The sequence below is a fragment of the Lepidothrix coronata genome, unplaced genomic scaffold, assembly GCF_001604755.1.
Source record: "Lepidothrix coronata isolate B3197 unplaced genomic scaffold, Lepidothrix_coronata-1.0 Scaffold125, whole genome shotgun sequence".
NCBI classification, from domain to species: domain Eukaryota; kingdom Metazoa; phylum Chordata; class Aves; order Passeriformes; family Pipridae; genus Lepidothrix; species Lepidothrix coronata.
Window position 1 is genome coordinate 1,582,583 of NW_016690305.1, and position 10,481 is coordinate 1,593,063.

General features: G+C 59.3%; 3 protein-coding genes across 3 annotated transcripts in view; 1 reads left to right on the top strand and 2 right to left on the bottom strand.

Moving 5' to 3' along the window:
• Positions 1-213: 213 nt before the first annotated feature.
• AIRE (autoimmune regulator) lies at positions 214-3,251 on the bottom strand. Its single transcript, XM_017826184.1, has 11 exons — positions 3,111-3,251; positions 2,838-3,012; positions 2,583-2,735; positions 2,407-2,478; positions 2,191-2,304; positions 1,954-2,063; positions 1,723-1,800; positions 1,320-1,435; positions 1,064-1,248; positions 551-705; positions 214-379 (listed from the first exon to the last, which is right to left on the bottom strand). The coding sequence occupies exons 1-11, from the start codon at positions 3,249-3,251 to the stop codon at positions 299-301; spliced, it is 1,380 nt and encodes a 459-aa protein (XP_017681673.1). The 3' UTR covers positions 214-298.
• Positions 3,252-6,145: 2,894 nt separating this feature from the next.
• Positions 6,146-10,091, bottom strand: LOC108502849. Its single transcript, XM_017826244.1, has 2 exons — positions 10,043-10,091; positions 6,146-9,599 (listed from the first exon to the last, which is right to left on the bottom strand). The coding sequence occupies exon 2, from the start codon at positions 9,566-9,568 to the stop codon at positions 8,732-8,734; it is 837 nt and encodes a 278-aa protein (XP_017681733.1). The 5' UTR covers positions 9,569-9,599; positions 10,043-10,091; the 3' UTR covers positions 6,146-8,731.
• Positions 9,978-10,481, top strand: part of SCLY (selenocysteine lyase) — a 5,058-nt gene continuing 4,554 nt past the window's right edge. The window contains exon 1 of the mRNA XM_017826186.1: positions 9,978-10,243. Within this exon, the coding sequence (XP_017681675.1) occupies positions 9,978-10,243 (266 nt within the window). The remainder of the gene's footprint in view (positions 10,244-10,481) is intronic.

Genomic DNA, 10,481 nt, shown 5'->3' on the forward strand with positions numbered 1-10,481 from the left:
TTTGGAAATGTAGGTGTTTTTTTCTTATATTTTATTTTTTTTTCTATTTTATTATAATTTTTTGATTTTGTATTTCATACAGTTGTGGTCACTCAGCCTGTGTTCTGTTGAGGGTCGTTTGCTGTGATTTGTTGTTTGGCAGTGTCCGAGTGGTTTGGGTTGTGCTGTGAGCCTCTGTTATTTATGCTGTCGGGTTTCTGGACGTGCCGTGATGCCTGTGTACCTCCTGTGGCACAGCTGCCCCAGGGGCTGCTTCTGCACTCCTGTGATGTCGGTCGTGCCATTGGGATAGTGTGCACTAGGCGAGGAGCCCGTGTGTGTCTGCCAGGGGCCGTGCCATGCTCTGGAATGCCCACTGCAAGATCCCATCCCACGTGCCCTGTGGGACAGCCCCGGGGGTTTATTTTTGCTTTCCATCCCATGTCCTGCCCCCTTGGTGTCTCCAGGCACACCCTCCCTGACCCACAGCCCACTGTTACCCTGTGGGTCACACTGAAGACACAGTCCCCTTTGGATGGACTCTGCCTGTTGGTGTCCCACAGAGTCTTACCTCACCCAGAAGCGCATCGAGCTCATCCCGGCTCAGCACAGGGTCACTGCTGAGGGCTCCTTCCTCTGCCTGTGGGAGGAGAGATGTCCTGCCCCTGCCTGCCCTCAGCTCACACTCCTTTTGGTCAGGGTTAGTAACCAGGTTCAGTCCCTCACCTGGTGCAGCCTCAGCTCATGTTTCCGGAGCACTAACTTGCCTCCACCTAGTGTTGGCCTGTCCCTGTCCCAGCCTGAAGCACCATTCCTCCCCCTCACCGCTCCCTGTACCCGCTCTCCCAGCGTTCCCTGGCTCGAGTTGTACTGACCTTGGCTGCCTGGGCCGGATGGTCACCAGCTGCTGTGGTGGTGTCCAGGCCACCCATGTCCGGGGTGCGTGCGCAGGATGTGCAGAGCAGCAGCCCCCTACACCCTCAGGGGTGACACAGACTGTCAGGGCAGACCCCTCCAGGGGGGGAATAAGGCTGGGATGTGGGGATGATGGGGGCTCACCTGGGCTCTGCACTGGGAGCAGGACAGTGTTGGGGGGTGGGGATCCGGGTGAAGCAGCGGCTACAGACACTCCCATCAGCTCCACCCAGCCGGGTATCACATCCCTCCTCCCCGGCGATCTCGGGGGGTCGCTGCACAGCCACATCTGCCTCCAGCAGCTGCCCCGGCTCAGCCACACTCGTCACACAGGAGCCACATCGCCATGTCCCACTGCACAGTCGGAGAGGGCAGTGAGAGACAGCGAGGGTGCTCTGGGGTCCCCATGGCACCCTGGGACTCACCTGGGGACGCGGGGCAGCGGGGGCACCAGGCAGGTGAGGTGGAAGGCCCTGGGGCAGCCATCACAGCAGATCAGCTCACCGCCGTCACCGCAGGCTGCGCACTCGTCCTCATTCTCCTGCCCCGGGGGAGTGGGCAGGAGGTCACCACCACCCACCAGGCTGAAACCATGGCTGTGGTAGTGTCTGTCGTCCCCCTCACCCTCTCCCCCTGCATCACTCACCCTGCACCAAACACACCAACCCCTTCAGGGTGTGAATTGCCTGTCTCTTGGGCGTTGTAGCCTGGTGACCCCCCCAGTAGTTGATCCCTGGATTTCCTGTGCTAGGCCAGGCCAGTGGACATGCCAGGGACACCCAAACAGTTCCTCTCGGGGGTGCAATGGGTGTCACACCCAGGGCTCACCTGGAGGGGCACAGGCTGCTGGCTGTACATGGTGGGCACTGGCAGCTGGCCCTGGGGGTGCAGCTGGGGTTCCCTGTTCTACGGGTGAGAAAAGAAAAGGGTTGGAAAGGCAGTGCTGGCACAGGGGGACACTCCCAGGCCATGGCCATGATGCCATGCAAGGACAACCCCCTGCCACAGCCCTGGCAGCTGCACAAGGGAGGTTGAAAACAGGTGGGTGGGCATCTGTACACTTTGGGATGCTTTGGGCTGGGCAGGGGGCTTCAGGCTGTGGCTTCTGCTCCTGGCCCCCGGCTCGTCGCGGGCAGCCTGGGTGTATGGCTCATTCCCAGCTCTGCTGCCTGTCCTGGAGCTGCCTGGAAGAGGGGCCAGAGGCAGCTCCAGCTTCCTCTCATGTATGAGGGTGGCTCCTGAATTTGGGAGCTTAACTGGGCAGGAGGTGACTGGGCTGAGCTAGGCGGCACCTACCTGGCTCCAGCACGTGTTTGATGAGGATGCCCTCGATGGCCCCACGGCTGATGGGCACCTCACCACCTGCCACAGCCACTGCTCTCTGCACTGAGGCAGCCACTGCCTGGAGGGCTGCGGTTGAGGGGGGCTCAGTGGGGTGAGCAGCCCCCTGCCCATGGCTGTGGGCAAACAAGGGGCACAGGCAGATGCTGCCCTGGGGGGGTTTGCACTCACCGCCGGCACGAGGGGTGCGGGGGGTATCTGCGCCCTCCGGCTTCTTCACAGTCTTTGCCTTTGCCAGGGGCCCTGCAGCGTTGTGAGGGTGGGTGTCAGGGGTCACAACACCCCGCTACACCTCGGGCACCCCCCAGCACCCCAGCCCATCTCCATCCCACTCGGGGTCTCCATACCAGGACTGGTGGTGTGCCGTGGGGAGGGCTGTGCTGCCCGGGCCTTGTCCCGCTCCTCAGGGGCTTTCCTCTTGCCTTGGGGTCTGTGTGGGGCCGGTGCCGTGGGGCTGGGGGACAGACGCCTGCCACGGCGCTGCCGACCCAGCTCCGCCTCTGAAAGAGGGACAGGGCCTGGGACAGGCGCGGCCAGCCCGGAGTGCCACCCATGCCCACTGGCAGGACCCGGGATGCCGGTCCCTCCTGACCCCCCAGTACCTCTGGGGAAGGCGCCGCGGACGGGCCGGAGCCGGGCGTAGCGCTCCAGGTTGTAGTCCTTGAAGAGCACGGCCCAGAAGTCGTGCAGGGCGGCGGCGTCGCGGCCCAGCAGCCAGGTGAGCAGTGCATGGAAAGCGCGCTGGGAGCCCTCCCGCTCCGCCCGGCTCAGCGTCTCCTGCCAGTGCCACCACGGCCCGCTGGCACGCGTCCCGGCGCTGCCAGCCGGTCCCGGCCCCCACGGCATGCCCATCTCCTCCCGCCCCGCCGCCTCACCTTGAAGATATGCTCGGGGACCACGTCGTGGTCAGCCAGGCCGTGCAGCAGCGGGAACACGTCGTCCACGGCCATGGCAATCTCGGTGCGGTGCAGCTTGAGCAGGCGCCGCAGGTCCCCGTCGCCCCCCGGCCCTGCCATGCCGAGGGGAGGCTGCCGGAGGAGCCCTGCGGCCGCCCCGCCGCTCCCCTTTAATACAGCTCGGCTGTGGACAGCACAAACCTCCCCGGGCTCCCGCGGCCACACTCATTTCTGTACGAGGCCGGTAACCTGAGCCGTCCCTCCGGCTGCGCTGGCCCCGAGGCGCCGCCGGGCCTGTCCCTGTGCCCCCTGTGCCCCCCAGGAGCGGGTTGGGGTCAGGCTGCTCCCAGCGCTGGGCACCCACAGCCGGCGTGAGGGCGGCTCAGCTTTGCCCCGCAAGGACCACCCGGGGGGGCCGCGGAGAGGGGGTCCCGCCTCTCTCGTCCTTGTGGTCAGCCAGGCGTCTCCCAAAATTTCTGGACTTTCCACAGCACCTGCTTCTCTCATCCAGAAACTGCAGGAGCATGTGGGAAGTAACGGCCCAACAGAAGGGATGTGATACAACAAAAGATAGTCAGGTCTTTGAGTTTGTCCTCCCCCCACACCCTCCCTTCCCTTCCCACCGTCTCTGAAGGGCAATGTGGTTTGTCCCAAGATAGGAACACCCTGAGGGTACTGCAGGAGGAACCGTCAGCCGTGCTTTCATAATTAATGCGTTCCAGAGAGGGGGGAGCTGAGATGGGAGTGATTTTGGTGCACATCGGCTGCAAAAGGGTGTAAAATGCTGCTGGAGGCTGGGCCAGCTGGTCTCCTGAGGTTGTAGGCAGCTTCTGCGGGGCAGCAGGAAGCACTGACTCACAAAGAAACTCCACTAAAGGTTGTTGGGGTACCGTTCAAGCAAACAGGCTGCCAGAGCCATGGCAGTGCCATGAGTGAGCCCAGGGAGTACCTGGGCAGGTGCTGCCTGCAGTTCTGTCCTCACCCCCTTCCCAAAACTGGGCAATAAAGTGATTTCGCTGGATATATGCAACTGTAAAAAACTTGGAGCCAAGGAGAAACTGGGTCCTTGAAAGCATCTGGCATAGGGAAGTCTGAGGGCCTGGCTGCTCTGTACCAGGTGGCCAGCAAAGAAAAAGCTCCTACCCCGATTCCCAAACGTTTGGATTTCCCCAGGATCAATTTCCAGCCTCCCTCCCTCTGGAGATGTGTCCCTGCTGCCCAGCGGGCCCTGCCAGGGCTGCTGTGGCTGCGCAGAGCTGTCCCCACCCCAGCTGGCTCCTGCTGTACAGCACAGCCCAACCTCAGCGGGACCAGAGAGTGTGTGAGAGGGGACTCTGTGGGGCAGGGCCAGGCAATATGGGGAGGAACTTGGATTAGTAGTCTTAAGAGATGGGAGCAGTATGTGCTGGCTCCGAAGCCGTGCCAGGAGGAAGCATCTGCTGTCCAGAAACTCGGGAAGAATAACAAGACAACACCCTCCGCGAGAGCAGGAAATACCCTCGAGCGTGTCTGGTTAATGAATTAACACGTTTGCTCTGGAAATGCTCGCTGCAGCTCCTTCCAGCATTCAAGGGGACTCTTCATGGAGGCAGCAGGAGCAGTGGGATGAGGGTCAGGCAGGTGTCATGCCAGGTTCCTGTGCCCCACACTGGGATTTCGGTGCCCAGCTCTGCCGTGGTGGGGGCAGCTTCACCACTGCCTGTGCCTTGTGTCTCTCCTCCAGGGGACAAAGTGTGGGTGTCAGGTGAAGCAGGAGGTTCATCTCCCCTCCTGGCGCTCCCCTGGAGCCCAGCCACAGGTGCTGAGCACAAGCACAGTCATGACACAGCTTCATGTGTCTGCTCCACCCTTTCTGGGAATACTTTTTTCCCTGGAGTGCCACAATTTGTCCCTGTCACCCTGTGTTAAGCTGTCTGGCAGCTGTAGGACAGGGCTCTGGTGCTTCCCCTTCCCTGTACCCATCCACCTCCTTCGTGAGCAGGCACTGCCCAACACACTGTGAGCCGTGTGCCCACAGTGCTGGGCCTGGACTTGTTTAAATTCCAGCTTTGTGACTCTTTCTGTGCTGAGTCACAGGCATTGTTTTCCACATCCAGCCTGCTCAGTAGTGCCGTGATTTGCATTTTGGGTTGTTTTTTTCGGTTCCTTCCCCTTTCTGAGCCGGGCAGAGCAGTGGCTGCTGTGTGCCATGTGAAGTGGCACATCCGTGCTGGGAGATCAGCCGGGGATTTCTGTGCGACCTCACTTAGGGCTGGCCTGGGCAGCTCTAAGGAACTTGCAAGGGCTGTGAAAAGGCAGCTTTTCCTTGCAGAGGGGTGTAAAACCTCCCTGGGGCTGGCACGTGCCCAGCCTGGCTGCCAGGGCCCCAGGCTGGGGTGCAGGGGTTTCAGGGTGTCCTCTCCTTTCTACTGCTCCCCTTGCAGAAAGGTTCAGGGTGCGAAGGCTGAAGATATTTCTCCTCAAATGCCCGGTTAAATTAGTGACTCAGTGTCCAGCAAAAGTGTCCATCCCCCTGGGATGCACTTGGTTCCCTCCTGCAAAAGCCGTTGAAGCAAACGTGCCCTTTCCAGCATTTCCTCTTTTACCACTTCCCTTCCTCGCTGAGGGTCTGTGGCGCAAACCATGGCCCTGTGTGTCTCTTGGACACCCCTGCCCTTCACTCATCTCCCACACCAAATCCCTGAGCCACGACAGAACAGGCAGCAGTGGGACACCCACGTGTGGGACCAGGCCTTTGTGTCCAATGCCAATCCCACACCTGAGGCACCAAGAGCCCACATGAAACGCTGCCAACACATGCAGAGGTTTCATCCCTCCCCCCCTTCACCTTGGGCTGCTCCAGGCTAGATTCCCATTTCCAGCAGCTTCCCTACTGCTGCCCCACACAGTCCCCCAGCACACACCACAGCTGCTCCTGCAGGGCCCATGAGGGAGAGCTGAAGCAGAGAAGATTTATTTTAGCTTCAGTTTCCTCTTTCCTCCCCCTTTAGAAAGAAGAAACAAAAGCCCAGAGGTATGTTATATTAATTTATTTGGGACACACCAAAAAGGAAAGTCAACAACTGTTAACGTACAAAAGTACAGAATCCTGGGACAAGATTTGCTGTCCTGATTAAAAAGGCACCATGGTCCCAAAGAAGAGTAATCAGAATACATGATTTAGAAATTTCCCCCCTGTTGCAGCAGAAACAGAGCCAGGCTTTGGCTCTATCCACAGTCAAACTCAGTTAAAAAAGCCCCAAATATGATTTCAATGGATACACACTGCTCAGCCCGTACAGGATGGCATGAAGAGAATCTCAGCCTAGAGGATGGTCGGACTTGTTTCTGCTTCTTTTTATTTTTTGAAACAGTGAAGGTGGCAAATCACTAAGTAGGCAATGAGGAAGGCAGCAGATTGCTGACACCTTCGGCTCGACTTTCTGTCAGACAGGTCAGTTCAACTGAGACCAGCAGGCTGAGTGTGGGGCTTCTGAATGAAATGTAATTCCCTGTGGTAAACAGGAAGTCAGATTTGACAACCTTAAATTCCCTGAATCCCTGAAAATCATAAAGCACTATACAGCTGTGTTCCGTATCCGAGCCAACCCCGGTGGATTTGCTTTACACACAAGCATTTATACTGTCAGCTATATCTGTAATACAAGGGGGGTTACAGCAGTTATTAAAACACTTCTACTTCGGCGAGGTCCGAGCTTGGCTATATTCCCTGCTGAAACAGAGCTGCTGGTGTAGAGGCCCAGTGAGAGGCTCAAGTCCAGCACTTCAGGGCTGGAAGGCAAATAGTTTAAACGTGACATAATTTGCACGGGGAAGTCAGTGAAGCACATCAGAGGAGAGAGGGAGGCTGCAAGTGTCAGGCAGCGGAGGCTGGGGGTGCTGCAATCAAACCTGTAACTCTAGAGTGATGTGAATACACGGCACTACACGTCCTGGAGCATCTTCCCATGGAGAGCTGCTCAGACACAGAGCGAGGCCCTGGCCCTGCCTGAGGAGCCAGGCCCCGGGAAGGAACCGCGGCGCTCGGGGCACGGGGCCTGCTGGGGCAGCACAGCCAGGGCTGCCAGCCCAGCCCTGCCCACGGCACCAGAGCTGCTCTGTGTTCCCTTCCTCCTCTGGCACGGGACTTTAAAGCAGTCCGAGCACTGATTCATCAAAAGGAAAGGAACTGTCAAAATTATTTGTACATGCATTTATTGTTAAAGGGAGCAAAAGCCAAAGAATGAAAGAGCACGAGTTAATGTCAGTAAATGATGTGCAGGACGGAGAGGAAAGAAATGGGGAAAAGCTGAGATACTGGAGTGGGGAAACCAACATTCACACTGGAAGGTAAATTTTAAAACCAGGCAAGTTTGCGCTTTTTCTACCAGAAATCTTTTGTGGACAAATAGAGACTTGGGGGTTTTCCATTTTCAGTGTGGTCTGGCAAGGTTTGGGAACCTCACCAGAGAGATCTCCAGCACTGGGTTTCACTGGAAGTTCAAGTCTCTCATCTTTAAAAACCAGTAAAGCAACTCTAACTAAAAAAGTCACAGACACGTCACTGCTCAGGATGTACGTGGGCAAGAGGGTCACGCTTTGTTCAAACAATCTCTGGGTGGAAAACTACTATCTCCCCACTGCTGGTCTGCATGACCTTGAGGGTGGAAAAGCAAGCCCAGATCCGGGTGCCTGCTGCTGAGAACAGCACAGCTACCCACACCTGGGAAGGCTTTTTCTTCCCTACATCCTAAAAAGGTAGGATAATAGTTTATAAAATTACTCTCATCTTAAAACTAAATAATGCAATTTGTATTTCCCCCTATGTTACCCCCCTCCCCCCGAAGATAAAACATTACCACTTCATTTAGGATTCACACCCCAGATGCTATATTAGGGACTTCATGATAAAACTCATCCAGTTACAGGAAGGTTTATCCTGATCAAGGAAACATCATTAAAATAGAATCTAGAATAAAACATTCAGAATCACCAATGCTTTTACAGCCAAAGCACTCCACTGTCTCCTGATCTCTCCCCCCACCTTGAGCAGGAGAGCAATGCCCTCCCAAAAGCGCAGTGTGCCTCTCTAGGGCTGGGTGACACATGCTCCAAACCCACTTCCTTCCTTGCAGGAACACCGCCTCCTGTGGGAAGGGCCGAGTCCCTTTGGCCCTGCTGCAGCCAACGGGGGCCAGGGCTCCTCAGCGCGTGGATTCTCTGGGAGCAGCAAGTCCAAGCTATTACCCTGCAGCAAATCCCAGTCCTGGTTTGTACTGTTAGGCCACCACTGGCTCAGAAATGCTGAGAGACTTCCAAACTCCACGGATGCAGACAGGACCTTGGAATAAGAGGCTTATACGCTACGTAACCTTGGATCATCGGCCACGTTTGAGCCTCGGCATCGCTGGCCGCTAACAGCTCATCCTTCCAAATCCACATGGTTTAGTCCTTGCTGCAGTTGTCATCATCCCAGCCCTCTTCCCTGGAGGCAGGATGTTCCTGAGCTCTGGCTTGGGGATCCACAACAATCACTTCCAGTGGGTGGTGGGGTTTCAAACTTGCCTCCGGTGTGCATTGCCCCTGGCACTCCAGCAGCCGTGCCCACCCCGCGGCGGGCGCTAGCAGTTCTTCACCTTCTCCACAGTCTCGTAGAAGCCAGGCCTGACCCTGCGGATGCTCATCCGTATGTGCTCGCCCTCCAGGGGCGCGGTGGTGCTGGCGGTGCAGCGGCGCTTGCGCCGGCCCCGCAGCGAGAAGGCCGGGGCGCCGCCGTTCTCCTCCTCCGTGGGGTACGACTCGTCCACGCTCGTGCCTTCGTCCGACTGCTCCTCGCCCCGGTCCCTCGCCTTCGCCTTCCTCCCCTCCTTCTCCTCCCTGGCGAGCTTCCTGAAGTGCTCCAGACACTGGATCTTCTGCCTCCTCTCCATCATCTTCAGCTCCTGCTTCTCTGTGAAATCTTCGTAGTACATCTTTCTCTCGCTCCTCTGGTCTTCCAGAAACTTCCACTCGATGCTGGTCATTTTTATCCCACTGTACTCCTCCAGTTTATCCCTCATTTGTGTGTCTGTGCAGAACACATCAAAGAGCTTCTCCGAGCTCTCGTTGAATTTGTCGGCCCGATCGGAGAACTTCTGGTTCTGTCTTTGCTTCCTGGTCTGGTACAACCTGGTGAACTCCTCGTACATTTTGAGGATGAGTTTCTTTATGTTCTGCGTGGCGATGGTGTGCAGGTTGCAGACCAGCCAGTGCTCCTGCAGGTGCTCTGCCAGCAGCTGTGCTGCGTCCTCCTTGGAGCGCTGGGCCTGGCCGGCCCTCTTGGGCTGCAGCAGGTACAGCATGTTCTGCACCACATCCTTCCTGGTGGGCAGCACCCCCTGCGCGAAGCCCGACGACTCCACGTACTCCACAGTGCCCAGAGTCTTGCGTGCCCGCACCTCGGTGTCCAGTGATTCCATCCCTGCTCAGGTGCGAGGGCTACCACAGGACCTGGGGGATGAGCGAGAGGAGAGGGGTGTCAGGGGAGCCGTGTTCCCGCACAGGCCCCCGGTGAGAGCGAGGCTCTGGGCCCCGTGCGGCCGGAGCGCCGGCCCGGCCCCTGCCCGGCTCTGCGGGCGGGCCGATCGCTCCCCGGAGCGGCTCCGAGCCTAATACGGAGCGTGAGCCGACACCCGGCGGTGCCGCGCCCCGCGCCGGGTTGGGAATCCCGGCAACCAGGGGGAGAGCGGGCCCGGCCCGGCCCGGCAGCGCCCGAGTCCCCGCTCAGCCCCGGCCCGGCCCGCACCCACGCGGCGCGGCCGCCCCGGGCACAGCCCCGCGCAGGTCTCGCCGGCCCGGGCGGGGTGTCGGGGCCCGCGGTGCCGAGTCATGGCCCCGGTGCTGAGTCACAGTCACGGCCCTGGCCCCGCTCCCGCCCCCCCCACCGCGCTCACCGACACCGCGCGCGGGGCCGCGCGGGGCCTGTGCGGAGCGCGCGGGGCCGGGCCTGGCCGAGCCGCCGCCATCTTGGACTGGGGCAGCGCCGCCACTTCCGCCCCCTCCGGAACCGCCTCCCGCGCGCCGGAACCGCCCCCCGCGCGCCGGAACCGCGCGCCTGACCCCGCCCCTTCCGCCGAGGCCCGCGGGAACGGCGCGTGAGAGCGAGCGGGGAGCGCGGCTGTAACGGGGCAGCTGATTGGTGGGGCTGGCACAAGCAGGAGGGAGCTGGTTGGTGGGGCTTGTACAAGAGGAGGGAGCTGATTGGTGGGCGCTGGCACAGGGAGGAGGGAGCTGATTGGTGGGCGTTGGTACAGGCAGGAGGGAGCTGATTGGTGGGTGTTGGTACAGGCAGGAGGGAGCTGATTGGTGGGTGTTGGTACAGGCAGGAGGGAG

Excerpts from the sequence above, each read along its gene's own strand:
- AIRE (XM_017826184.1), bottom strand. The coding sequence starts at position 3,251 with ATGGCAGGGCCGGGGGGCGACGGGGACCTGCGGCGCCTGCTCAAGCTG. Across the intron at positions 3,013-3,110 it reads TCCCCGAGCATATCTTCAAG|GAGACGCTGAGCCGGGCGGA; the intron begins GTGAGGCGGCGG and ends TGGCACTGGCAG. Across the intron at positions 2,736-2,837 it reads CCGCGGCGCCTTCCCCAGAG|AGGCGGAGCTGGGTCGGCAG; the intron begins GTACTGGGGGGT and ends TCCCTCTTTCAG.
- LOC108502849 (XM_017826244.1), bottom strand. The coding sequence starts at position 9,568 with ATGGAATCACTGGACACCGAGGTGCGGGCACGCAAGACTCTGGGCACT.